General features: G+C 48.1%; 1 protein-coding gene across 1 annotated transcript; it reads right to left on the reverse strand.

The window, feature by feature from the left end:
• Nucleotides 1–4,851: 4,851 nt before the first annotated feature.
• SMIM19 (small integral membrane protein 19) lies at nt 4,852–21,719 on the reverse strand. Its single transcript, XM_075349886.1, has 4 exons — nt 21,650–21,719; nt 19,872–20,033; nt 18,051–18,175; nt 4,852–6,739 (listed from the first exon to the last, which is right to left on the reverse strand). Exons 2-4 carry the CDS (start codon nt 20,003–20,005, stop codon nt 6,684–6,686), a joined length of 315 nt encoding a protein of 104 aa, XP_075206001.1. The 5' UTR covers nt 20,006–20,033; nt 21,650–21,719; the 3' UTR covers nt 4,852–6,683.
• Between the last annotated feature and the right edge of the window lie 5,738 nt (nt 21,720–27,457).

The following is a 27,457-nucleotide window of genomic DNA, read 5'->3' on the forward strand; positions in this document are numbered from 1 at the left end:
GACCGTGGTGAATCTAGGCTGAAGGGCCGTAGATGTGACAGTGATCGGCTAGGCAGCCTATAGGCTGGATGTGACCACGTGATTTGTAGTACTCGCTGTAGGGACTTATTACATGGACTCACTGCTGTATCAGTTGTGTGCTGCAGCCCTTCTCTTACCTATTGTATTGTTTCTGTATGTCCTTATGCATTGTAGGAATGTGATCTTAAAGGAGGTGTAGCCCTAAGATAACTCCATCACCTAAGACATACCCTCACAGGCCCATCAGCTGACAGTGCCGGTGCATACTCTCCCTGTGTAATCTGGGGTGCTCATCTCCTACAATGAACAGTCAGTCTCATAAGTGATCTAAGTCTGATCCATGAAAATCACAACCATTATGGTAAACCCCGCAAAAAACCCATAAATTGATGTATTTTTAGTTATCTCGCATCCAGGAAAATGTCATCACAACCCCTTATGTATCCCTAAATGGTCCCTTAAAAACTACAGCTCATCAGGCAAAAAAACACCCCAAATCCTCACACAATGTCATCAATGGGAAAAACCTACGGGGCTCGGGAAATGGCAACACAAAGCTTTTTGTTTTAAACAGGATCTGTGAGCTGAATTCACCTGCCACACTGTTTATATGAAACAATATGGTAAAAAAGAGAGATCCAGGTTTAATGCTGCGCTAGAAAGCCACAGGAATCCAAGGATATATGATGAAATCCTTTTCCTTTATTTCTGCAGGTCAACACGTTTCAGGCCTAAGACACACATCCGTGCCGCTGGTTCGTGTTTGGCAGTTTTTTCCTGTACCGGCGGCACAGACACGCGGACCTATGTTTTCATTATTGTTTGGACACACGTAAGTATTTTGGAACGGAACGTGTGTCCGTTCCGTACTTACGTGCGTCTGTGATTTTCTCACGCTGACATGTCCACATATTCTCCGGCATCACGGGTGTCACATGGCCCGCACCCGTACCACACGGATGTAGTGTGGATGCAGTTGCGTGTGACATGCGCCGGAGAACACGTGTAATTTATTTAAAAATAAAAAAAACCACATACTCACCTCCACCAGCCCCACAGATTCTTCCGCTGCAAAATGTTCCTGCCAGCCGCCGCTCGTTATGAGCGTGTAAAGGAGGTGGGCGTACTGTCACGTGCGCTGATCTCCGCCCCTCCACTCGGCCGGAAGCAGCGTCAGCGGGGAGTGGGCGGGGCTGGAGCCAAAGATCAGAACCCTGGACAGCAGCAAGGACCACGTGAGTATGTAAATTACCGGTTCTCCGTGTGCTATCGCGGACAGCACGTACCCGAGACACATACTTACCACACGCAACACGCAGGGAAAATACGTGTCTCGCGGCACGTGCATGTTTTTAACGGATGTGTGTTGGAGGCCTCAAAGACATATCCGTCTTCTTCATCAGGACAATCATTTTGCTTTTTGTGCTGATGAAGAAGACGAATATGTCTTTGAAACGCGTTGACCTGCAGAAATAAAGAAAAAGGATTTCATCGTATAACCTTGTGGTTTCTAGAGCAGCATTAAACCCGGATCTCTCTTTTTTACCATATTGTTTCATTGCTTTCTTTGGGGCTGCTGCTGACCACAATTTGAAATATATGTGCTTATAAGGAGTTGTGCCTGACACAACGTTATCAGGTGAGTGTGCTTTTGGCACCCTATCTGTGAAATCCCATACCGGGTAAGACCCTATGTGCGCTTTCTCTTCCACAGATAAATAACACTATTTATATGCACATGTAGCTCTTTCAAAGACAAGTCCAGCAACACCCTTACATGGCCAGTCCATTCCTCCGTTACTGAGAAATCTGTGTTTTTATTGTTATTCAAAGGAGGCTGTAGATCCGAAGTCTCCGTCACTCCAGCTCTATTCCCTGGCCAGGGCCATCTCCTGCTTCACCGACAGCCTCTGTGCTGTGCTACGTCAGGCAAAAGAGCTGTCAGTCATACAGAAGGAGGCGGCACAGGCCGGGGAATGGAGCTGGAGTGACAGAGGCTTCAGATCTAAATAATACTAATAATAATCTTTATTTCTATAGCGCCAACATATTCCGCAGCACTTTACAATTCAGAGGTTCAACATACAAATAACAGTTATAGAAAATACAATATTTAGAGGGAAAAAAAAGACAACCCTGCTTGTGAGAGCTTACAATCTACAATGAGATGGGGGGGCAAGGTACAAGTGCTTATTTACAATGACAATTCAGCCACCTCAAGGAAATGGAGTATAGATAATGGCTTCCTGGACCAGAACCTTGAGATGCATTTGGGTGCCATGGAATTTGACGTGTTATGTTCTGAGAAGTTGTGGAGGGACTATGTGAATTTAGTTCAGCTAGGGAGTGTGATAGGCCGCCCTAAAAAGATGCGTTTTTAGGGTGCGTCTGAAGCTGAGTAAGTTGTGATTCGTCCTAACTTCTTGGGGTAGAGCATTCCAGAAGATTGGTGCAGCTTGGAAGAAGTCTTGGATCGACAGTAGTTTATCAGCCTCATTTGCATATACATTCATATACTAATTTTTTAGTAACCTAGAAATGGACTGACCATGAAAGGGTGTTTCTAGACTTGTGTCTGAGAAAGCTACATGCACGTATAAGTAGTTTGTGGGGTGAAATCCATCTGACAGATGAAGTTTAAATAACTTCATAAGAAAAAAAAAACTTATAAAACCTGTATCGCTGTAATCGTACTGATCTGGAGAATTATGTGGCCAAGTCATTTTATATTTTTTACCACACATTGAATGCTGTAAAAATGGAAAAAAAAAAGCATCCCCCCCTTTCATTTCCCACCATTCCCTTCACCAGAGTAATTGGCAGCAGCAATCCCAGAATCTCCTGCGGCATGGCACAGGTGAGCGATATCAGCAGACTGCGTCATGTAAGCGGACGTCTCCCCCACTATGTAACACTGAGTGATGATCCAGGTGAAAACGCCATTTAGCAGGTGACGTGTGTATATTACAGGTGATTCATTGTAAACCCGTGATTACAGGTCAAAATCCACACTGAAACCTGTGTCACGGCCCTACCCTCTATTGTCCTTGGGTCAGTTAAATCTCAAAAGAAGGGGTTACTGAGATTTTGTCTGTTGGAGGCCCACACTATCATCCCCAGGCACTGGAGGTCCTCAGTGTCCGACCCTTGAGGAATGGTTCAGGGAGATGACCAACGTTCATAAGATGGAAGACTTAACGGCCAAGATAAATGGTTCAATGGACAAATTCCTGCAAGTTTGGAGTCCTTGCGTTCTGTTTTTGGACTCTACATTTAGATCCCCATTTCCTAAATCCTGAGGGAACCTCACACTAGTTCACCCACCCCACGAGTGTCTGTTTAGGGGGAGATCTGTGGTTTGGAGAGAAGAGATCCTTCATCCCTACATTGGGGCTAGTGCTCCCCCTCTTTCTTCCCCTCCCATTCTTAGTTTGTCTTTTCCTCTCTTTCTCCCTCTCTTAGCCTCTTTCCTTCTTTGCTCCTTCGTATTTCTTCATTCCTCATTTCTTCCTTGCTTACTTCAGTAAGTATTGTTTCACCTTCAGTTGATTCAACTCACGGACCTTCTTAGAAGTTTCTGATGTAGTCCGAAGTTGCTGGTCCCCACTCAATCGGATGTTACTACTTGCCGTACTGTACTGCTATTTCTGTTTTGTTACGTATCCTATACGTATATGGTTACCTGTATTATTGCTTTTAAAAAAAATGTCAATACAAAGATTAAACATGAAACATGTGTTACCTATGGATTGTGCTTTAAATCCATATTATAGAAGGTGGAAACTTAAAATTTGTTGCAGGCCCTAAAATCTGAGCCTATTTTTTCCATGATATTTGGAGACCCCTCTATATTTATATTGTACCAGATATTCAGGGATAAGCCACATTTGATCCCTGCCTCACCTACTTGCCATTCTAGCTAATGAAATACTATATTTAGTAGAGGAATCTTCATTCTATTACATCCATAGAGAGCATATAAACTGTTGTCTTCTTGAGTAACCCATTTATATGCTTGGGCCACCACCAAACAGTCTCATGATCTAAAAGTTTACTGGCAAACAATTGGATTTTAAGTACATAAATACAAAAATGTACCTAAATCTATAAGAAGCACTACTCAGAATAGGGAATATGTTTAAATGGTGACTATCGTTTCAACAAACTTTGTACAAATCAATAGTACAAGTGAATATAACACATTTACTAATGTATCTTATCAGAGAATTCTGTTGAGATGTCCCCTTATGTCTGGCAGCACAATGAGGCATTAAGTTACACCTCCTATTACACTCTATGGAGAAGTGAGGAGCACACAGATATAGGCAGATTGTCCTGCAGTGTCAAGTAAGTGAATTTTACTCCAGTGCTGGATGCACAGCCACCATGCTCAGTACTACTGTATAATATCCTCCATGCTCCTACAGCTGTGTGTGAGCTACAGTGAACAAAGAGCAGGAATCCATTCTGTGAGAGGAGTGTATGGGAGACATCATAGCAGCAAGTTTCTTCTAGGGGCGTACATAGAAATCTTTGGACCCCATAGCAGACGTCTTCATTTACGACTCCATGTTCCATCATTTTTAACTACCTGCATATAGGATTTAAAATGTAGAGCTGTGTGCCTGAGTAATAGGCCCCATAGCAGTCATGTGGTTTGCAGCAGTTAGCCGGATGCCACGTCTCCACTGACAGAACTGAAAATCTAGAGTCTGCAGAAGGGAAAACTGGTGAAAAAAAAAAATGCAGCTTACAAATCAAATAATCAACAGAAAGTGTTATTCTTCTTCCTACACAATACTCTATTCCTGAAATGGCAGGTATACTTCAATATCTTGCTATTAATAGCAGCTTTATTAGTAGAAAGTAAACACAAATATACAACGCTACAGATAAAAATCACCTATGCCCCTTTCCTTTTACATACAATGGTTTCAGGTATAACCCCAATTAATAAATGTTTTGTAAACTCCACATGAGATACAATATTAGTCAGTATTAAGATTTTTCTTTTTTTTTTGTACTTGCAAACCAGTCTGGGAAATAGGAAGATTCGGATTCTGGAATGAGTAGTCTTAAGACATAAGGCTCGGTTAAGAGTAAAGGGGACTTTACATGCTGCGACATTGCTACCAATATATCGTCGAGGTCACGTCGTTAGTGACACACATCCGGCGCCGATAGCGACATTGCAGCGTCTAACACTAATGATCAACGATCGCAAAATCATTCTAAAACGGTGATCGTTGACACATCGGTCATTTCCTTAATATCGCTGCTGCCACCGGTACGATGTTGTTCGTCGTTCCTGCGGCATCACTATGTGTGACACCGCGGGAGCAACGAACATCTCCTTACCTGCCTCCACCGGCAATGAGGAAGGAAGGAGGTGGTTGAGATGTTACATCCCGCTCATCTCCGCCCCTCCGCTTCTATTGGCCGGCCGCTTAGTGACGCTGCAGTGACGTCGCTATGACGCCGAACGCACCTCCCCCATGAGGGAGGGATTGTTCGGCAGTCACAGTGACGTTGCTGACAAGGTATTTGTGTGTGACGCTGCCGTAGCGATATTGTTCGCTATGGCAGCGATCACCAGATATCGCAAGAACGACGGGGGCGGGTGCTATCGCACGCGACATCGCTAGCGATGTCGTAACGTGTAAAGCACCCTTAAGTACACTGATCAATGTAAAGTCAACTATTAGTGCACATGAGGGATTCTCCGCACAGGAAAATAATTGCTGCATGCACTAGTTTTGTCTGTTTCATGGACGAGCCTGTGCCACATGGTACCATGTCCGAAATGTGGAAGAGCACACGGACCTGCACTCTGAAGAAAAATGCCAGCGCACTGCTCTGAATGGAGCCAGATGAACCGCTACTTACATATAAAGGCTACGAATAAGGCTCTGTTCACATGTGTCTTGGTTCCATTATGAAGAGAGAAGTACAAGTAATATCCCCTTCAGTACAAATTAATGATGACCTTTATAGGGAATAATTCATGACAATTGGCATTTGCCTGCCTGATCGGACCTACATCTACTTACAGCATCAATCAAAAATCCATGTATATGTGGTAAGTAGTGTTGAGCGAGTAGTTAACTATTCGTACTCGCTATGCTGTTAGTGAGCACTGTCCACTACTCGCACGAAAAGTACAGCTTTTGGGTTACTCACTAATTAGCGAGTATTTCCCACTGACTTACATTGCGCCCGCTATTGGTAACGAATATGCGAGTAGCAGACAATACTCGCTAACAGCATAGCGAGTAAGAATAGTTAACTACTTGCTCAACACTAGTGATAAGTAATCTCTAAAATGAATTGATTGTATCCAGTTTGTCTTGAGTCCGTTTTTTAAAGTTTATTGATATTGGATCTTATTACTGTCAGATAAGCAATATAAAAAAAAAACAAAACAAAAAACCCTCCTTGAGTGATGAGTAAGGTAAAACTGTTCCGTATGCCAGAAAGGGGCATATATGCAATGCAGTACAAACTTGCTGTATAAGTTCAGGACCAGCCACAAAAAAAAAAAAAATTCTTTTTGGCATTCAATGGTCATCTGAATTCATGGTGGAATTTGGTATTGGTCTCTGTTGTCTGTAAATCACCGCTGCAAAGAAAAAACTACAAGCGACAGGGTCTTCTTCCACGTGTCACTCCACAGTAAGCTGGACGCTGTCACTTTGGCTATGCTGGTCATGTTTTCGTGCTGAAAAAAAACAAAAATATAACAGTATCCTTATTATTCACCAATGTCCGGGCACCCAGTTCTCAGCTTTAGTAAGTACATAGAAATAACATGGGGTACTTGGTAACACTGTTTTTGAACGAAAAAGCGTAAAAGCCATCTCACCGGGACAAGCTGCACCCAAATCGGGACAATTTGAAACTCCATTATCAGAACTTTACCTTGTATCAATCGATTTCAATGTTTATGGGGGCAGAAAAGGACCAGGGCCTGACTAGTCCAGACACATAAATGAAAAGCCTAGAACAAGAAGGGGGGCCACACTCTTGTTTGTACAAAGGACAAGCAGCTACAGCAAAAGCAAGGAAATGAGAGGGGCATTTCATTTATATAGCATCGGTAACATGGCAGGTATGTATAACACAAATGATGTTACCCTGGCTGTCCATCTGGGACTTGGAGTGCCACAAGTCTTGTTAGGGCATATCAGGGCCAGGTTTTACAGATAGCTGAAGAGCCTAGCGAGTCTGGCTATCCATATACCTACGCTCATGGGTGGGTTTCATCTGTTAAAATGAAGCCTGATTATTTGCCACAAGGTCAGTATGGGGAGACTGATGTCTCCAGGCGAGAATCCTCTGAGAGAAGGGAGGATTTGCATGTCCTGATTGGGACTGTGTATACAGGTTATGAAGCCTCTTGAAGGGATCCTCTAAGAGAAGAGGCTTTGTTTCGTCTGTCTGGGGTCAGTATATGGAGGTTTGCTATACCTCCGGAAGATACCTCTGAAGAGGGGTGTGTATACTGGCCGGGATCAGTGAGTGGAGCTCCACTGGGATACTTATGAAGTGTATCCGACTCTCAATGGGCGTACAGCAAGCAAAACGGATTTGAAAATCGTATGTTTGTTTCTTTAAGCCGGAAGAGGCTGTGTGTTGTGTTCCTGGAAAAAGGTTTATGTGTTGTCAAATAAACCTGCAGGACTTAAGAGAAAGTGGTACTGTTATCTCTAAGAAGCAAGCAACGTGAGTAACCCCATCCTTCCCGTAGGCAGGTGTCTGAAGAGTTAGGCCCCATCCACAGAGATTGGTTGACACAAGGTGAGGTTTTAACCCCTTCACCCCCGGCCACTAAAACACCCTAATGACCGGACCATTTCTTTGTCGCTCCATTGGGAGACCCAGACAATTGGGGTGTATAGCTTCTGCCTCTGGAGGCCACACAAAGTAATTACACTTTAAAAAGTGTAACCCCTCCCCTCTGCTATACACCCTCCCGTGCATCACGGGCCCCTCAGTTTTTTGCTTTGTGTTGAAGGAGGCACACATTCACGCAAGCTCCACGTTTTAGTCAGCAGCAGCTGCTGACTTTATCGGATGGAAGAAAAGAGGGCCCCTATGGGGCCCCCGGCATGCTCCCTTCTCACCCCACTCAGGTCGGCGGTGTTGTTAAGGTTGAGGTACCCATTGCGGGTACACAGGCTGGAGCCACATGCCGCTTTCCTTCCCCATCCCTTAGGGGCTCTGGGGAAGTGGGATCCTATCCGGTCATCCAGACACTGGGACCGGTCTCCCTCCGCAGCCCCTGGGGGAATCTGCTGGACAGGAGACGGAGTATCGTCAGGGACATGGCCCTGCATCCACAGGTACTCTGTGTCCCCGTTGGGACGGTGCATAAAGCACCTTAGGCCCAGACGCTGCAGCGACTGCGGCGTGAGTATGGGTCCGGGACTACCGCGCCGACCGTGCACTGCCGGCCGGCCGCGGTTTTAACTTTAGTCCCCGGCTTTTGCGGCCTAGTATAGTATTCTCCCGCCCCCAGGCCTGCCAGTCAGGGAAAAGGGCGGGACGGTCGGTATGACGCCGACAGTGAGGGCTGGAGTACACTGAGCTGTCCTCCGCCCCCCTCACTACTCACGCTGGGGCACCAGATTCCCGCACTTTTGTGACTACGCCCACACCTCCCTCCTCCTCTGAGAACGCCGTCAGCCATTTTTTCAGCACATTCTGCGGTGGAGAACTTCTGGCTGCAGCTGAGGGAGACCCGGGGCAGGGAATCTGGTGGCCACACAGAGCGGTTGCTAAGCCACATCGGTCTGCCGGTGCTGGACCCCCCAGAGTGCCGAACTGTATATATATATCTTTTGTGTATACATTTGCTGGTTCGGCTGTACTGTAACTTGGGGCTATATATATCCCTCAGTGTTCATGGTGATCCCTTACTTATCTCTTGGAGGACAACAACATGTCGTCCGCAAAGAGCAAGGGTACCAAGGCACAGGCTTATTTTGCAACCTGTACCTCATGTGCGGCTATACTACCTGCAGGTTCCACCTACCCTCATTGTGTGCAATGCTCGGCCCCTGTGACACTCACTCAGCCGGAGCCTCAGGCACTGGTGGGACCCCCGGCTCAGGTAGAGGCACCGGTTCCCACTGTCCAGGTGACAGGGACAGAGTTTGCAGTTTTGGCTGACAAACTGTCTGAGTCGCTTTCACAGTCCATGGCTCAGTCTATGGACAAATGGTCTGCTAAGATCCTAGAAGCCTTGCAGTCCAGACCAACAACACAGATGCAGGGCACTGTGCGTTCTTCGTCCCCAGGTCCCCCTCAGTTGGCGCAGCAATCTGCTCCTGAGGTGACACATAGGTCCCACGGTGAGGACTCCGACTCGGACCGCAGTCCCAGACCGGTGAAGCGGGCTCGCTGGGGACCTTCCTCCACTTCATCACGCTGCTCAGGGTCTCAGCATGAGGACTCTCTAGAGGATGAAGAGGAAGGCGCAGCTCAGGGCTCAGACCCTGACGGTGCTCTCAATCTAGATACACCGGAAGGGGACGCCATAGTAAATGACCTTATAGCGTCCATCAACCAGGTGCTAGAAATTTCTCCTCCAACTCAAACTGTGGAGGAGGCGGTTTCACAGCAGGAGAAACACCAGTTTAGGTTTCCCAAACGTCCACGGAGTGCCTTTGTCGATCACTCTAATTTCAGGGATGCTGTCCAGAAGCACAGAGCATACCCGGACAAGCGTTTTACTAAGCGCCTTAATGACACACGTTATCCCTTCCCCCCGGAAGTAGTGAAGGGTTGGGCTCAGTGTCCAAAAGTGGATCCTCCAGTCTCTAGGCTGGCGGCCAGATCTGTGGTTTCAGTGGCAGATGGCTCATCGCTCAAGGATGCCACTGACAGGCAGATAGAGCTCATGATGAAATCCATCTATGAAGCCATAGGAGCATCTTTTGCTCCGGCATTCGCGGCAGTGTGGGCGCTCCAAGCTATCTCAGCTTGTCTGTCTGAGATTACTGCGGTCACACGCACCGCTACTCCGCAGGTTGTGTCTCTGACTTCTCAGGCGTCGGCTTTTTCGTCCTACGCCATGAACGCCGTCCTGGACTCGGTGAGCCGTTCAGCGGTAGCATCCGCCAATTCGGTGGCAGTCCGCAGAGCCATGTGGCTATGTGAATGGAAGGCAGACTCTGCCTCCAAGAAATTCTTAACCGGTTTGCCATTTTCTGGCGACCGTTTGTTTGGCGAGCAATTGGACGAAATTATTAAACAATCCAAGGGAAAGGACTCGTCCTTACCACAGTCTAAACAAAACAAACCTCAACAGCGAAAGTTTCAATCGAGGTTTCAGTCCTTTCGGCCCTCGGCCAAGCCACATTCCTCCACGTCAAACAGGTCGGAGAAGGGCCAGAGGAACCCTTCTGCATGGCGATCTAAGTCACGGCCTAAAAAGACCGCCGGAGGCACCGCCACCAAGGCGGCCTCTTCATGACTCTCGGCCTCCCCAAACCGCATCCTCGGTCGGTGGCAGGCTCTCCCGCTTTTGCGACGCCTGGTGGCCACATGTCCAAGACCGATGGGTGAGAGACATTCTGTCTCATGGTTACAGGATAGAGTTCAGCTCTCGTCCTCCAACTCGTTTCTTCACAACATCTCCGCCCCCAGAGCGAGCCGCTGCACTTTTTCAGGCGGTGAATGCTCTGAAGGCAGAAGGAGTGGTGATTCCCGTTCCCCCTCAGGAACATGGTCACGGCTTCTACTCCAACTTGTTCGTGGTGCCAAAAAAGGACGGATCTTTCCGTCCCGTTCTAGACCTCAAACTGCTCAACAAGCATGTCAGCACCAGAAGGTTTCGGATGGAATCTCTCCGCTCGGTCATCGCCTCAATGTCACAGGGAGACTTCCTAGCATCAATAGACATCAAGGATGCTTATCTCCATGTGCCGATCGCACCCGAACATCAACGCTTCTTGCGTTTCGCCATTGGGGACGAACACCTTCAGTTCGTGGCACTGCCTTTCGGCTTGGCGACAGCCCCATGGGTCTTCACCAAGATTATGGCAACAGTGGTGGCGGTCCTACACTCTCAGGGCCACTCGGTGATCCCTTACTTAGACGATCTCCTAGTCAAGGCACCCTCCTGGGTGGCTTGCCAGCACAGCCTGACCATTGCCCTGGAGACTCTCCAGAGGTTCGGGTGGATCATCAATTTCCCAAAGTCAAAATTGACACCGACCCAATCCCTGACTTACCTCGGGATGGAGTTTCATACTCTGTCAGCGATAGTGAAGCTTCCGCTGGACAAACAGCGTTCACTACAGACAGGGGTCCAATCTCTTCTTCGGGGTCAGTCTCACTCGTTGAGACGCCTTATGCACTTCCTAGGGAAGATGGTGGCAGCAATGGAAGCAGTTCCCTTTGCGCAGTTTCATCTGCGTCCACTTCAGTGGGACATTCTCCGCAAATGGGACAAGAGGTCGACGTCCCTCGACAGGAACGTTTCCCTGTCAAGAGCAGCCAAAACCTCCCTTCAGTGGTGGCTTCTTCCCACTTCTTTGTCGAAGGGAAAATCCTTCCTGCCCCCATCCTGGGCTGTGGTCACGACAGACGCGAGCCTGTCAGGGTGGGGAGCGGTCTTCCTCCACCACAGGGCTCAGGGAACCTGGACTCCGACGGAGTCCTCCCTGCAGATCAATGTTCTGGAGATAAGGGCAGTGTATCTAGCCCTACAGGCGTTCCAGCGGTGGCTGGAGGGAGACAGATCCGAATACAATCAGACAACGCCACGGCGGTCGCATACATCAACCACCAGGGCGGCACACGCAGTCGTCAAGCATTCCAAGAAGTTCGGCGGATAATGCTGTGGGCGGAAGCCACAGCCTCCACCATCTCCGCAGTTCACATCCCGGGCGTAGAAAACTGGGAAGCAGACTTTCTCAGTCGCCAGGGCATGGACGCAGGGGAATGGTCTCTTCACCCGGACGTGTTTCAAGAGATCTGTTGCCGCTGGGGAACGCCGGACGTCGATCTAATGGCGTCTCGGCACAACAACAAAGTCCCGGCATTCATGGCACGGTCTCAGGATCACAGGGCGCTGGCGGCAGATGCGTTAGTTCAGGACTGGTCGCAGTTTCGCCTACCCTATGTATTTCCCCCTCTGGCACTACTGCCCAGAGTGTTACGCAAGATCAGGTCCGACTGCAGCCGCGCCATCCTCGTCGCTCCAGACTGGCCGAGGAGGTCGTGGTACCCAGATCTGTGGCACCTCACGGTGGGGCAACCGTGGGCACTCCCAGACCGACCAGACTTGCTGTCTCAAGGGCCATTTTTCCATCTGAATTCTGCGGCCCTCAACCTGACTGTGTGGCCATTGAGTCTTGGCTCCTAGCGTCCTCAGGGTTATCTCATGATGTCATTGCCACCATGAGACAGGCCAGGAAATCAACGTCCGCCAAGATCTACCACAGGACTTGGAGGATCTTCTTAGCCTGGTGCTCGGATCGGGGTTTTGCTCCCTGGCCGTTTGCATTGCCCACTTTTCTTTCCTTTCTTCAATCAGGATTGGACAAGGGCTTGTCTCTCGGCTCTCTCAAGGGACAAGTGTCGGCGCTTTCAGTGTTTTTTCAAAAGCGTCTAGCCAGACTCTCGCAGGTCCGCACGTTCCTGCAGGGAGTTTGCCACATAGTCCCACCTTACAAGCGTCCGCTAGAACCCTGGGATCTTAACAAGGTGCTGACGGCTCTCCAGAAGCCACCTTTCGAGCCGATGCGGGAGATCTCTCTATCTCGCCTTTCACAGAAAGTGGCCTTCCTAGTGGCAGTCACTTCACTTAGGAGAGTGTCTGAGCTAGCAGCGCTGTCATGCAAAGTCCCCTTCCTGGTCTTTCACCAGGATAAGGTGGTCCTGCGTCCGGTCCCGGAATTTCTCCCCAAGGTGGTATCCCCTTTTCATCTCAATCAGGATATCTCCTTGCCTTCTTTTTGCCCTCATCCAGTTCACCAATGTGAAAAGGATTTGCACTTGTTAGACCTCGTGAGAGCACTCAGAATCTACATTTCTCGCACGGCGCCCCTGCGCCGTTCGGATGCGCTCTTTGTCCTTGTCGCTGGCCAGCGTAAGGGGTCTCAGGCTTCCAAGTCAACCTTGGCTAGGTGGATCAAGGAACCGATTCTTGAAGCCTACCGTTCATCGGGGCTTCAGATTCCTTCAGGGCTAAAAGCCCATTCTACCAGGGCCGTAGGCGCGTCCTGGGCTTTGCGGCACCAGGCTACGGCTCAGCAGGTGTGTCAGGCGGCTACCTGGTCGAGTCTGCACACCTTCACAAAACACTATCAGGTGCACGCCTATGCTTCGGCAGAGGCTAGCCTAGGTAGGCGAGTCCTTCAGGCGGCAATTGCCCACCTGTAAAAGGGGGCCGGTTCCGGCTCTTTTTATCGAGGTATTCTGTTACCCACCCAGGGATTGCTTTTGGACATCCCAATTGTCTGGGTCTCCCAATGGAGCGACAAAGAAGAAGGGAATTTTGTTTACTTACCGTAAATTCCTTTTCTTCTAGCTCCTATTGGGAGACCCAGCACCCGCCCCTGTTCCCTTCGGGCTGTTGTTCTTTTGTGTACACATGTTGTTCATGTTCAATTGTTCTTTTGGTTAATGGTTCAGTTCTCCGAACATCCTTCGGATTGAATTTACCTTAGACCAATTTATAGGTTTCCTCCTTCCTGCTTTGGCACCAAAACTGAGGGGCCCGTGATGCACGGGAGGGTGTATAGCAGAGGGGAGGGGTTACACTTTTTAAAGTGTAATTACTTTGTGTGGCCTCCAGAGGCAGAAGCTATACACCCCAATTGTCTGGGTCTCCCAATAGGAGCTAGAAGAAAAGGAATTTACGGTAAGTAAACAAAATTCCCTTCTTTTTGCAATTCTGACCAGTAGCTTTTTGACAGGTTATAACTCTGGAACGCTTCAACGGATCCTGGCGATTCTGAGATTGTTTTTTCGTGACATATTGTACTTCATGTCAGTGGTAAATTTAGGCTGATATTTTTTGCGTTTATTTGTGAAAATGTAGGAAATTTTGCAAAAATTTTGAAAATTTCGCAATTTTCAAACTTTGAAAATTTATGCCTATAAATCTGAGAAATATGTCACACAAAATAGTTACTAAATAACATTTCCCACTTGTCTACTTTACACCAGCGCAATTTTCGAAACAAAATTTTTTTTTGTTAGGAAGCTAGAAGGGGTCAAAGTTAATCAGCAATTTCTCATTTTTCCAACAAAATTTACAAAAGAATTTTTTTTAGGGACCACATCACATTTGAGGTGACTTTGAGAGGCCGAGGTGACAGAAAAAACCCAAAAGTGATCCCATTCTAAAAACTGCACCCCTCACTCTGCTCAAAACCACATCCAAGAAGTTTATTAACCCTTTAGGTGCTTCACAGCAACCAAAGCAATGTGGAAGGAAAAAATGAAAATTTTACTTTTTAACACAAAATTGTTACTTTAGCCATAAAATTTTAATTTTCACAAGGGAGAAAAGAGAAAGTGCACCCTACAATTTATTGTGCATTTTCACCTGAGTACGCAGATACCTCATATGTGGTAAAAATCAATTGTTTGGGCGCACAGCAGAGTTCGAAAGGGAAGGAGCGCCATTTGAATTTTTGAACACAAAATTAGCTGCACTCATTAGCAGACGCCATGTCGGGTTTGAAGACCCCCTGAGGTGCCTAAACTACCCCACAAGTGACCCCATTTTGGAAACTAGAGCCCTCAAATAATTTTTCTAGATGTTTGGTGAGCACTTTGAACATCTGGGGGCTTCACAGATGTTTATAACGTTGCTCCGTGAAAAGAAAAATTATTTTTTTTACCACAAAACTGTTGCTTCAACTAGGTAGCTTTTTTTTTCAAAAGGGCATCAGTAAAAGATACCTCATATGTGGTGGAAATCAAATGTTTGGGCACACGGCAGGGCTCGGAAGGCAAGGAGCGCCATTTGAATTTTTGACTGCAAAATTAGGTGCACTCATTAGCGGACGCCATGTCGGGTTTGAAGACCCCATGAGGTGCCTAAACAATGGAGCTCCCCCAAAAGTGACCTCATTTTGGAAACTAGAGCCCTCAAATAATTTTTCTAGATGTTTGGTGAGCACTTTGAACACCTGGGGGCTTCACAGAAGTTTATAATGTTGAGCCGTGAAAAGAAAAAAATAAAATTTTTATCACTAAACTGTTGCTTTAACTAGGTAGCTTTTTTTTTCACAAGGGTATCAGGAAAAAATGCACTATAAATGTCATGGTGCATTTTTTCCTGAGTACGACGATACCTCATATGTGGTGGAAAGTAATTGTTTGGGCGCATGGCGGGGCTCAGAAGAGAAGGAGCGCCATTTGACAGCAAAATTGGTTGGAATCATTAGCTGACGTAATGTTGTATTTGGAGACCCCCTGAGGTGCCTAAACAATGGAGCTCCCCCACAAGTGACCCCATTTTGGAAACTAGACCCCTCAAGGAATTTATCTAGATGTTTAGCGATCCCCAAGGGGCTCCACACAAGTTGATAATGTTGAGCCATGAATACAATTTTTTTTTTTTCACCACAAAACTGTTACTTGAACCACGTAGCTTTTTTTTTCACAAGGGTATCAGGAAAAAATGTACCATAAAACCTATTGTGCAATTTCTCCTGAGTACGCAGATACCTCATATGTGGTGGAAAGTAATTGTTTGGGCGCATGGCAGGGCTCAGAAGAGAAAGCGCACCATTTGACAGCAAAATTGGTTGGAATCATTAGCGGACACCATGTCATGTTTGGAGACCCCCTATGGTGCCTAAACAGTGGAGCTCCCTCACAAGTGACCCCATCCCCTCAAGGAAATTATCTAGATGTTTGGTGAGCCCCTTGCACCCCCAGGGGCTCCACAGAAGTTGATAACATTGAACATTTTTTTTTTTTTTTTTTTTACAACGGTATCAGGAAAAACTGCACCATAAAACGTATTGTGCAATTTTTCCTGAGTACGCAGATACCTCATATGTGGTGGAAATAAATTGTTTGGGCGCATGGTGGGGCTCAGAAGAGAAGGAGCGCCATTTGACTTTTCAAACGCACAGACGCGGTGCACTGATCGACCGCTGCAGGACGCACATTCGGATGAGATACAAAAAGCGTCGGTGATACGGAAAAAAAGAAAAAGTCCCGCCAAAAATTTAACAGGGATGCAGATCCGTTATCTGCATCCCTGATCAGCGCTCGGCGAGACACACGGATGGATGCGATACAAAAAGCGTCGCGGATACGGAAAAAAATCCCGCCAAAAATTGACCACCGATGCAGATCCGTTATCTGCATCCGTGATCAGCGCTCGGCGGGACGCACGGACAGATGAGGTGTAAAAATGGACAGGATACAGGGAAAAAAAAAAAAGTTATACTCACAGTACCCAGAGGATTAGCAGGAGGAACAGAAGGCAAGTGAGATAGACATCTGTACAGAAGCAGCAGGCAGGACGTTGGACAGATCAGCAGAAGACCCAGGAAAAAGGACCCAGAGATGGAGGCAGATGTGATCGGGCCAGTGAAGAAATCGGACGACCCGGTGAAGGCAGGTAAGAGGACGTCAAGGGGAGAGGGGAGAGCAGAGGGGGGCACCGGAGAAGCAAAGAAGGAAGGAAGGAAGGAAGAAAGCAGAATAGAGATGACAGAGGAGGTAGGCAGATCGCAGGGGGAGCAGACCGCGGGGGGCACAGGCAGGGGCCATCACGGGAGCGTGCAGGGGCCATAACGGGAGTGGAATACTCACGTGGAGCAGGCGCAGAAGCGGTGACATCAGCGGCGGCAGCGGTGGCGTGGTACTATAAGTACCAGCCACTCCACGCTGCAGACATGTTGGGGGGAGGCTCCCCAGACCAGCACAGGCCTGGGGAGGGCGGCCACCTACAGATCAGACCGCCCCACTGCACACTGATTGGAGCGATTGCGCGTCATAGCACGATCGCTCCAATCAGTGCTGCAGGGGCTGGAGGCGGCATGTTTGAGATCCACCTATGATCTTGCTGTACCTGCTACGGCATCTCATAGCAGGATCTCATAGTATCGCACTAATTCGGGCATTACTTTTGCCGAAATCAGTGCGAATGATGTGGTTCGCGGTTCAGATTTGAACAGCCAATCACATCGATCGTCTATGGGGGGTGGCGATGCCACCCCCCCCTGGGGTCAAGCAAAGGTCCCCTGCTGTAAGAAACAGCAGGGGACATCATTTGAAAGCCGTTGCTATGGCCACGGCAATCAAATGAAGTTTAGGCCGTAAAATTACGTCCCTGGTCGTTAAGTCACGTTAAAATAGGACATAAGTTTACTGCCCGCGGTCGTGAAGGGGTTAATATTACAATTTTTGTCGGTCTTATTTATGGTACACCTTGTCATGGTGGGATAGCTTTTACACTTTTTTTGCTGAAAAACAAGGTTTATTAGTACCCTATGTTATTTACATGTCCTATTACTGATTTACTTGCTTACTGCAGTGTATAGTCTCATTTTGATTCTATTTTGGGTTTTGTCTCTGGCCACAGTGTGAGCATGCTCCTATACATTGCATGTATACAAACGTATACTCCGGCTCATGTCTGCGGTTTCCCTTGCCAATTAGCTGTGAGTGGTGAGAGTCATTTTGCCTAATCATTTACCAGGAATCTGGTTCTCATTGGTGATCAACTAAATGATGGGCGACAGGCGAGCTGGACTCCTCCGATCTAATGTCATTAGCCTATCCTAAGAAAAGGCCATCAATTCTAAAGCCCTGAAAAATCTTTCAAATATCAAGGTCCCTTAATCCATTTTTCCTGCACAGGACCAGCCATGTCCACATACTATGCAGAGAAGATCAGAGGCAATCTCCGGAAGGCTGCATCCCTCTGTGTCTAGTGCTCCTACACATTTACATCCTTGCGATTTCTATTTTTACCTGATAAATTCATATACTTTGCAATAAAATAAATGATTTTGGCTAGAGATGACAAATGGGGAGAAGCTTACCAATGTAATACATTTCCAGCTGCTGACGGAGGCGAATCTTCTTCATGTCATCAAAGAAATTGGGCTGGCTTGCAGGCTCCACTGATGGGGGCACAGTGAAAATTCTCATGATCTTTCTTTTATTTCTGTAAAAAAAACACATCTGAGGACGTCATTCAGGCCCCAAAGCAGCGACTCCACCCCAGCCTGCGCACCCGCAGTGTATGGCCAGGGGTTCTCTGAAGAGCAGCCGTCTTTACAGCATACTTGACGCTTTCTCACAAATGCTTGGCAAAGATAAGTATAAAGGTTGACAAGTTTTGACCAAAATTTGGGATTTTATATTGCTTGACCCACAATGGAGAGCCTAATTTCAGGTGGAATGGTTCCCCTATTGTTATTGGGCTGGAAATCACTGACAGAATATAATTTGGCGCCATTAGCTTCTGCATTGGACGCGAGTGGTGCCTGTAATGTTACGATCCCATACACTTGCCCAGACACGTGCAGCAGGTTTATACTGCCCTCACTCAGGGCTTCAGAAAAGTGACAAAGACCCAAATCCCAACACTGTATTACTTATTTTTTCACTGAAATCCCTGGATATCTGTAGCAGTCCCTTCCATTGTATGTGCATTCTGCTGAGGCCTTGCCATTCATAAGCTGAAGCTCCCGTCACTGACTGACAGCTATCTTCCCATGATCAGGAATAAGCTGTCAGTCAGTGGCAGGTACTGGGAGGTGCCTGGGTTCATGACTCAAGGACTACAGCAAGGAACACAAGTAACAGTGCTATAATCAGTCTCTGCCACCAAGGTCTGAGAGCAGCTTAAACCTAGTGACTGATTGTTCTCGGATCACTGCAGTTGAGCGTTCTTATGGAAAATAAGAATTCTGCAGTTCAAACAATTAACCACCTGTTTGCCAGAGACCTGGTCTGCATATACTGTACATTTGATAGGGAGATTGCTTTATGGGTGACTGTAGTATACCTTATCTGTTTTTCAAAGCAATAAGAAAATGCCACCCAGTGTCTGGCAGAGTCTTCTCCATTAAACACACACACTCAACCCTAATTTCCATAAAGGTAAGTAAATGAATAAAATGTGATTTTAGAGAGGATGTGTTACCAGATTTTACAATATAAACTGCATACAATGTCAACCAGAACTTTTAGACCTGATGCGGCTGTTGTACTTATTCCAAAATTCCATGTCAGAATGGCTATGTAATCCTCATTTACTCTCAATCTCCACCCTCCTCGTCTGATTGACAGCTCCTCACTGTCCCTCCTCCCTACTGAGATCTCACACTGTTCAGTACAAGCTGCAGCTGTCAGTCAGGCTGATTGGGCAGAGACTGAACACACCTGGACTCATGAGAAGATATGAGCGAACCTGTCGAAGTTCGATATGGTGGGTTCAGCGGGACTGGAGATAAAGTCTGGTCTGGACCCGGACATGATCTGAACTTCATTGGAAGTCACCGATATTCATTCTCTCTCATCTCTCTCCTGGCTCCAGGGGTCAGTATACGTAAAGCACCTAAACTCTGATCTTGAGGACTCTTTTTTTTGTGGGTTTTTTTTTGGGAAGTCTGTGTTCGGTATGAACTTTAAAGTTCAGGCTCGCTCACCTCTACTCATGAGCTCTCCAGCTTAATTGCTGAACTCAGAAAATGCTCATTTTAAGATCAGGATTCTACAGTCATTTTTGAATGTCAATTGAGTCTCATCAGGTCCATAACATCTATTTCATGGTGTATGCAGTTTGCATTGTGAGACCTGGTGGCAGGAAGAAAGAAAAAAATGCAGCTTAAAACAAACTTGTAAGAGAAACTCACTTTCTGGCATACATGAACAGGCCAAAGCTCACAAGAATCACTATCAGGTACACATTGGTTGCTTCATTCCAGGCTTCATGTACAGAGTAGTCAATGGCCCCATCGTCTGCCATTACCCCAACTCCTTGTGCCATATCCTGTACGAGTGGCGTTATGTCGGACCTGCAATTAATTAATTACTGAAAACTAAAATATACACAAAAGAACAATCATCTGGACACAAATCAATGGCAAATTACACAAGATAAATGAAAAGCTTCCACAGTATACGTGCGGTACAGGCTAGAATGCCCAGTGCCACGGCCATTCTACAGGAGCACGCAGCTTTCGTGCCTACTGCATGTGTGGGTCTATGCTCTCCTGACTATCCCAGTGGAACTCCTGGGGGTCTCTGCTCTCCTAACTGACCATCCTCCTGGCATTTCTGCATCCTGGGGGTCTCTGCTCTCCTGACTGACCGTCCTCCTGGCACTCCTGCATCCTGGGGGTCTCTGCTCTCCTGACTGACCATCCTCCTGGCACTCCTGCATCCTGGGGGTCTCTGCTCTCCTGACTGACCATCCTCCTGGCACTCCTACATCCTGGGGGGGGGGGGGGTCTCTGCTCTCCTGACTGACCATCCTCCTGGCACTCCTGCATCCTGGGGGTCTCTGCTCTCCTGACTGACCATCCTCCTGGCACTCCTGCATCCTGGGGGGGGGGGGGGGGGGAGTCTCTGCTCTCCTGACTGACCATCCTCCTGGCACTCCTGCATCCTGGGGGTCTCTGCTCTCCTGACTGACCATCCTCCTGGCACTGCTGCATCCTGGGGGGGGAGTCTCTGTTCTCCTGACTGACCATCCTCCTGGCACTCCTGCATCCTGGGGGGGGGGAGTCTCTGCTCTCCTGACTGACCATCCTCCTGGCACTCCTGCATCCTGGGGGTCTCTGCTCTCCTGACTGACCATCCTCCTGGCACTGCTGCATCCTGGGGGGGGTGTCTCTGTTCTCCTGACTGACCATCCTCCTGGCACTCCTGCATCCTGGGGGGGGGGGGGCTCTGTTCTCCTGACTAACCATCCTTCTGGCATCACCTGTTGGGTTGGAGCCAGAAACACCTGAAAATGTCATCCGCTTCCAAGTAGATTGGTGTTTTGGAAGATTTTAGCCCTATGGTCACCATTACTATAGGGCATGAATGCACCCAGGGGTCCGAGCATTGGATTGTACAAAGTCAGCCAATAAAGAGAAGCCCGGGGGAGGGTTTTCTGCCAAGAGTAATAACGCCCTAAAGTTCTGCCTGAAAATAAAGGACTTTGCCAAAATAGCAAAGACAGCAGGATGATTTTATTGCCGGGTGCTAATATCCCATAATAATCTCATTCAATAGGTAAAATCTGGCTCATCACTGCCGATATGCCCGCTACATTCATGCCTGGCATCCCACAAAGTGATCGCATCATGACAACAGTTGTCATGGTTACAGATGTGATTTTTGACCTATGACCTCCCATTGGATTAACAACATACAACTATTATTATTAATAGGGTCTGATAACAGATTATATTCTGCGCTTTCCCTATGCACAGATGGCTCATACACGTGACAGCTCCCTGCACGGTCCTTTTCTCCCCCATTGGGATACAGCACTCACCGGGCTCACGTCAATGACGTCATACTGCCTAACAGAAACCTATTAATTATTTCTATTAATTATTAATTCCTATTAATATCGCCCACGATGAGCAGCGCAGCCTCGGTACCGGCCCCGGACCTGCCGCAGCCGCCAGCGTCTTACCTGCTCCGCTCATTACAGGGCACAGGCAGCTACAGACCCCGATCACATGACGTCTGCAGCCCGCCCTCTTCCTGGAAGTCACTCTGCTATTGGTCACAGCTACAGAGACTGCGATTGGTCGCCTCATCAGACAAAAGATGTTGACCGCCGATGGTAAAAGTTCCAATCGATGTGGATTAGCCACTTATTATGACTGGATGACGTAACGACATTGCGAGTAGCAGCTGGGACATAGCAGGCGCAGGTTTTGTCAGGGAGAAAGTCAGGGAAATACCGCAGGCAGGGGGTGTATAGAGCTGAATAGTGTAAGGGCACAGGCGGCATTCTACGGGGGGGAAATGAGCAACATAACTGGACGTGGTCACTGGTCACACTGTGGTCTCTGCAGCTGTGCGTAACACGTCTCAGCAAATACGTCCCATGTGCTTAGGACATGGCCGTATTTCTCACCCATTTACTGGATACAGAACATAATTTAATGAGGTATTCCCATGTTATTAACTTGGTTTAGCATAAAAATAAGATTGCAATTATTTGATTTTCTCTGCTCACGCAACGTGACCTTTTCTTTCATAGTGAAAAGTTGGTTTCCATGGAGCTCGGCCATTAGTGTCTGCCCTGAGAAAGTGCCAAGAGAAGGGGTTAACTCCTAAGATTCCACCCATCGCTCTCCAACACATTGATTTCTATACAGCAGTTAGCAGCTCCCGTCACTTCACTTACCTCTCAGATCCTGACAAGCTGCTGTTATATGTTCTGCAAAGTCACCATTTCCAGAATTAGCTGGTCTCCTAATCACAGCTCTTGCTTCCTGTGCCTCTTGAGGTACCCTGCTATCCAGTGGCGTAACTAGAGTTTGATGGGCCCTGGTGCAAACTTTGGACCGGGGCCCCCCTCCATGTACACAACACTTAGGGTACGAGATAATGATGCTGACACTTGGCTTTTACCCACAGCACCCAGGTTTCCCATGATCTAAAATCCCTCTATCAACACCCTGCTTTCCCATGCTCTGTCATACATCTTTCCCTCAGCACCCAGCTTTCCCATATCACAGCATGGGAAAGCTGGGTGCTGAGAGATGTATAGCAGATCATGGGAAAGCTGGGTGCTGAGAGATGTATAGCAGAGCATGGGAAAGCTGGGTGCTGAGAGATGTATAGCAGAGCATGGGAAAGCTGGGTGCTGAGAGATGTATAGCAGAGCATGGGAAAGCTGGGTGCTGAGAGATGTATAGCAGAGCATGGGAAAGCTGGGTGCTGAGAGATGTATAGCAGAGCATGGGAAAGCTGGGTGCTGAGAGATGTATAGCAGAGCATGGGAAAGAGCCCTTTTCCCTCAGCACAAAACATTCCCATCCCATACTTGTATCTTTTTCCTTCCTCATATATAGTTCTCCAAATACTATAATGGCCCCCACATAGCCTTCCATATAGTATAAAGGGTCCCACATAACCCTTTATATATTAGAATGCACCCCCATAGTCCTCCATGTATTATAATGCATTTCCCATAGTTCTCCATATTTTATACTGCACCACAGTCCCCCATGCTTTATAATGCACCCCCACAGACCATGTGTAAGGTAGCCTCTATAGTCCTCAATATATTATAATGTAGCCCCCATAGTCCTATATGTATTATAATGCAGCCCCATAGACCTCCATGTATAATGCGCTGCTATAGTCTATGTATAAGGTGTCCTTCATGTTTATTATGCAGTCCCATAGACCTCCATGTATCATGCAGCCAGCACCACCAGGCCTCCATGTATTATGCAGCCAGTCCCACCAGGGCCTCCATGTGTCATGCAGCCAGCCCCACCAGGTGTCATGCAGCCAGCCCCACCAGGGCCTCCATGTGTAATGCAGCCAGCTTCCTCCGGGCCTATATGTGTCATGCAGCCAGCCCCCCCAGGGCCTCTATGCGTCATGCAGCCAGCCCCCCCAGGGCCTCTATGCGTCATGCAGCCAGCCCCCCCCAGGGCCTCTATGTGTCATGCAGCCAGCCCCCCCAGGGTCTCCATGTGTCATGCAGCCAGCCCCCCCAGGGCCTCCATGTGTCATGCAGCCAGCTTCCCCAGGACCTCCATGTGTCATGCAGCCGGCCCCCCCAGGGCCTCCATGTGTCATGCAACCAGCCCCCCCAGGGCCTCACTGTGTCATGCAGCCAGCCCCCAGGGCCTCCATGTGTCATGCAGCCAGCCCCCCCAGGGCCTCCATGTGTCATGCAGCCAGCCCCCCCAGGGCCTCCATGTGTCATGCAGCCAGCCCCCCCAGGTGTCATGCAGCCAGCCCCCCCAGGGCCTCCATGTGTCATGCAGCCAGCCCCCCCAGGGCCTCCATGTGTCATGCAGCCAGCCCCCCCAGGGCCTCCATGTGTCATGTAGCCAGCCCCCCCCAGGGTCTCCATGTGTCATGCAGCCAGCCCCCCCAGGGCCTCCATGTGTCATGCAGCCAGCCCCCAGGGCTTCTATGTGTACTGCAGCCTGCCAGCCAGCCCCACCAGGGGCTCCATGTATCATGCAGGCAGCTTTCCCGGGCCTATATGTGTCATGCAGCCAGCAAAATAAAAAAACAAGTACCTCTCAGCTCCTTCTGACCCCTGCGACTGCGGTAGTTATGCCCCTGCCCCCATATGTCACACACCATATGTCACACATACAGCCTGCACCCCCATATCACACACACACCCTGACCCACATATCTCACCCTGCCCGTACCCCAACTTACCCCTCTCAAACACTCTGCACCCTTCACATGCTTCTGTCACAGTCTGCAGCCCTCATATGCCCCTCACCCTGCAGCCCCTCCCCTCATGTCCCCTCTTTTCTCATTACCACTCATGTGTTCGAAGTATCTTCTCCTGCTTCTCCTGCTTTCTGCCCGGCATCCTGTGTCTCCTCCCACACAGTCACATGGGCGTGACGTCATCGCAGGTCCTGGTAGGGATGGATTCCGTCTGCCGTGCAGGAGCACATCTCTGCAGCAGGTCAGGAACGCCTGGTGGCCTCTCCAGGTCAGGGGCCCCTCTGCCCCCCTGCAGACACTGGGCCCCCCTGACTCACAGGCCGGCCCCCTAACGGTCGCGCAGTCGACCACTACACAGCGGCACTACACATAGGGGCCCGGCAGCCGGCTCTGCAGAGCGGCTGCCGGGCCCCTATAACCCTGCGGGCCCGGTCGCAGTGGCGACCTCTGCGACCGCGATCGTTACGCCCCTGCTGCTATCTCTACATACAGTGTACAATCCACAACAAAGCACTCATAGCAGAAGGTGTTACAGCAGAACGTCTGGTAAACTGTATAGTCCTCCTACAGTTCTGCTATTTATTAGTGATGAGTGAGCACTAAAATGCTCTTGTGCTCAGTACTCAAATCAAGAAAATCGGACTGCTCGGGTGCTCGTATCAAGTAATGAGAATAATGGAAGTCAATGGGCATAAAGGCAGTGACAGCGCTGACGTCAGGAGTGCAGGAGATCGTCACAGCAGATAAAGATCTCATCTAACCTCCTGACAGCAGCGCTAGTCATCCCTTGCAGTGACCTGGGCTGACCTATTGATGTTAGCGCAGGTCACTGCACTGCTCTCCCAGCCAATGGGTAACATTCTGTTCTTCATTGACTGGGACAGTGACTATGGTATGGATCGTCGTGGGACCCCCTTATTGGATTACGCCGGACCCAGATTTGATTGTTCTTTTCAATAAATTGGTGAAAGAGGGAATGTTTTGGGGAGTGTTTTTTCAAATAAAACTTTTTTGTTGTCTATTTTTTTTATTACTGACTGGGTTGGTGATGTCGGGTATCTGATAGACGCCATTACATCACGAACCCCAGGGCTTGATGCCAGGTGACATTACACATCTGGCATCAACCTCATATATTACCCCGTTTGCCACCGCACCAGGGCAACGGGATGAGTTGGGGCAAAGTACCAGGATTGGCACATCTAATGGATGCACCACTTCTGGGGCGGCTGTAGCCTGCTTTTTTTAGGCTGGGGAGTGTCCAATAACAGTGGACCTCCCTAGTCTGAGAATACCAGACCACAGCTGTCCGCTTTACCTTGGCTGGTGATCCAATTTGGGGGGGGACATGTAGCGTTTTTGTAAGTTGTCATTGCTGGTAGGTGCGGACCCAGTTCTCCACAGGTCTGGACTTATCTTGGAGGGGCGTGACTAAGCGACTATCTTGTCTTCATTAGATCCTCTGATGGTGATGTAAGGCTTGTGCTGGAAGGTAGTCCTTTTAAGAAGAATTGAGACAGCAAGTGCCCTAAGCTCGCTCCCAGGAAACCTGTGTGGCGTGCAAATCCCCCAGAAACAAGAATCTGGTGGGGACCAGAGACACCACAGAGCGGTCAGGATGATGAGTGCAACAACAGCATCCTGAAGCGGAAAAGCGCTGGGGCCAGCATTACACTTAAAATGGTGGAAAAAAAAGCACCAGTAAATGTAATTATAACATTGCACTAACTTATCTGGGCATCTGCTGTGTGTGTGATGTTGCCAGACACACCCTTTTTAATTTTTGAAGGAGGGGCTCTAAAACTTACAAGCCTATGCGGGCAATGCAAGAACTGGCAAAAATTAGAAGAGGGACTCCGATACACCTTGTATTAGACATAAAGGACAGCCTCACACACATTCTGTTAAAATTGTTAAGCTTTAAGGGTGTAGGAGTGCCATTACCTACCTGCAAGAGCTGCCAAAAATTAGGAGGGACTGCAACACCCCCTGGAAGACACGTAGAGGAAGGCTTTGGACAACATTTTTTTTTAACCATTTTTAAGGAGTGTGACTCCTAGACTGGTAACGCCTATGCACTAAGTGCAAGGACTGCCAAAAATTACAAGGAGACATTGCAATAAAGCTAGCAAGAGATGTAGAGGAGGGACTCTGATTCAATTCTGGTACACTTTTGAAAAGATTCTAACTCCAAAACTGGGAAAGCTTAAGCACTTTGTAAGAGGCCTTACTAAAATTAAAAGGAGGCATTGCAATAAACCTGCAATAAACGCAGGAAGAGACGTTGAGGAGAGACCTTGATTCAATTCTGGTACAATTCTGAAAAAGATTCTGACTCTGAAACTGGAAAAGCTTATACACTTAGTGAGAGGAAGACTAGAATTACAAGGAGGCATTGCAGTACAGCCAGCAAAAGACATTGAGGAGGGACTCTGATTAAATTCTGGTACAATTTTTAAAAGATTATGACTCTGAAACTGGGAAAGCCTATGCACTCAGTTAGGCTGTCATGTATGTGTCCCGCTCCAGGGAGACCTCTAGTGTGTCTGGGACCAGAAGGTCACAACACCTTATTGTTCACAGGTCTACAACTTGCACTTGAGTGAATCTACTTTCTTTTAGTGTTGCAGCAGTTAAGGACTCTTTCCTATCTTCCTGTCCTTGGTAGCCTTAATCTCAGGTGCAGCTCTTTTGTGACCACTCCCCTTCACTATAAAAAGTCATGTGTCTTTCCATCTGATGCCAGTTATAGAACAGGATGTGAAAAAGCAAGAGATTGACTCTAATGAAACAAAAGCGGTTTATGTGGCTAATGAAGACTATGTCGTTAGTAAACATCTTACCACTATTCTGGTATTAAAAGTTAAGAAAACAATAAAAGACAACGATGGGATGGAGATGGCCGTGTTCACTGTAACTAGTAAGATACAGAGGTTCAGAGCAGTTCCGTCAAAAAGAGTGACTGTCAGCGTATCAGCGGACCATTACTCAAAAGAGGCGGAGTAACGGCCGCCGAAGTGCGTGGGGAGTCGCTGTCTGTGGCTATTTTCTCAGAGAC

The sequence above is a fragment of the Anomaloglossus baeobatrachus genome, chromosome 5 (assembly GCF_048569485.1).
Source record: "Anomaloglossus baeobatrachus isolate aAnoBae1 chromosome 5, aAnoBae1.hap1, whole genome shotgun sequence".
NCBI classification, from domain to species: domain Eukaryota; kingdom Metazoa; phylum Chordata; class Amphibia; order Anura; family Aromobatidae; genus Anomaloglossus; species Anomaloglossus baeobatrachus.

Bases quoted from the DNA above. Each gene is read 5' to 3' on its own strand.
- SMIM19 (XM_075349886.1), bottom strand. From the start codon at position 20,005: ATGGCACAAGGAGTTGGGGTAATGGCAGACGATGGGGCCATTGACTAC. The intron at 18,176-19,871 runs GTGAGTTTCTCT...TTTTTTTTACAG, and splicing joins CTGTTCATGTATGCCAGAAA to AAATAAAAGAAAGATCATGA. The intron at 6,740-18,050 runs GTAAGCTTCTCC...GTTTTTTTTCAG, and splicing joins GCTGGAAATGTATTACATTG to CACGAAAACATGACCAGCAT.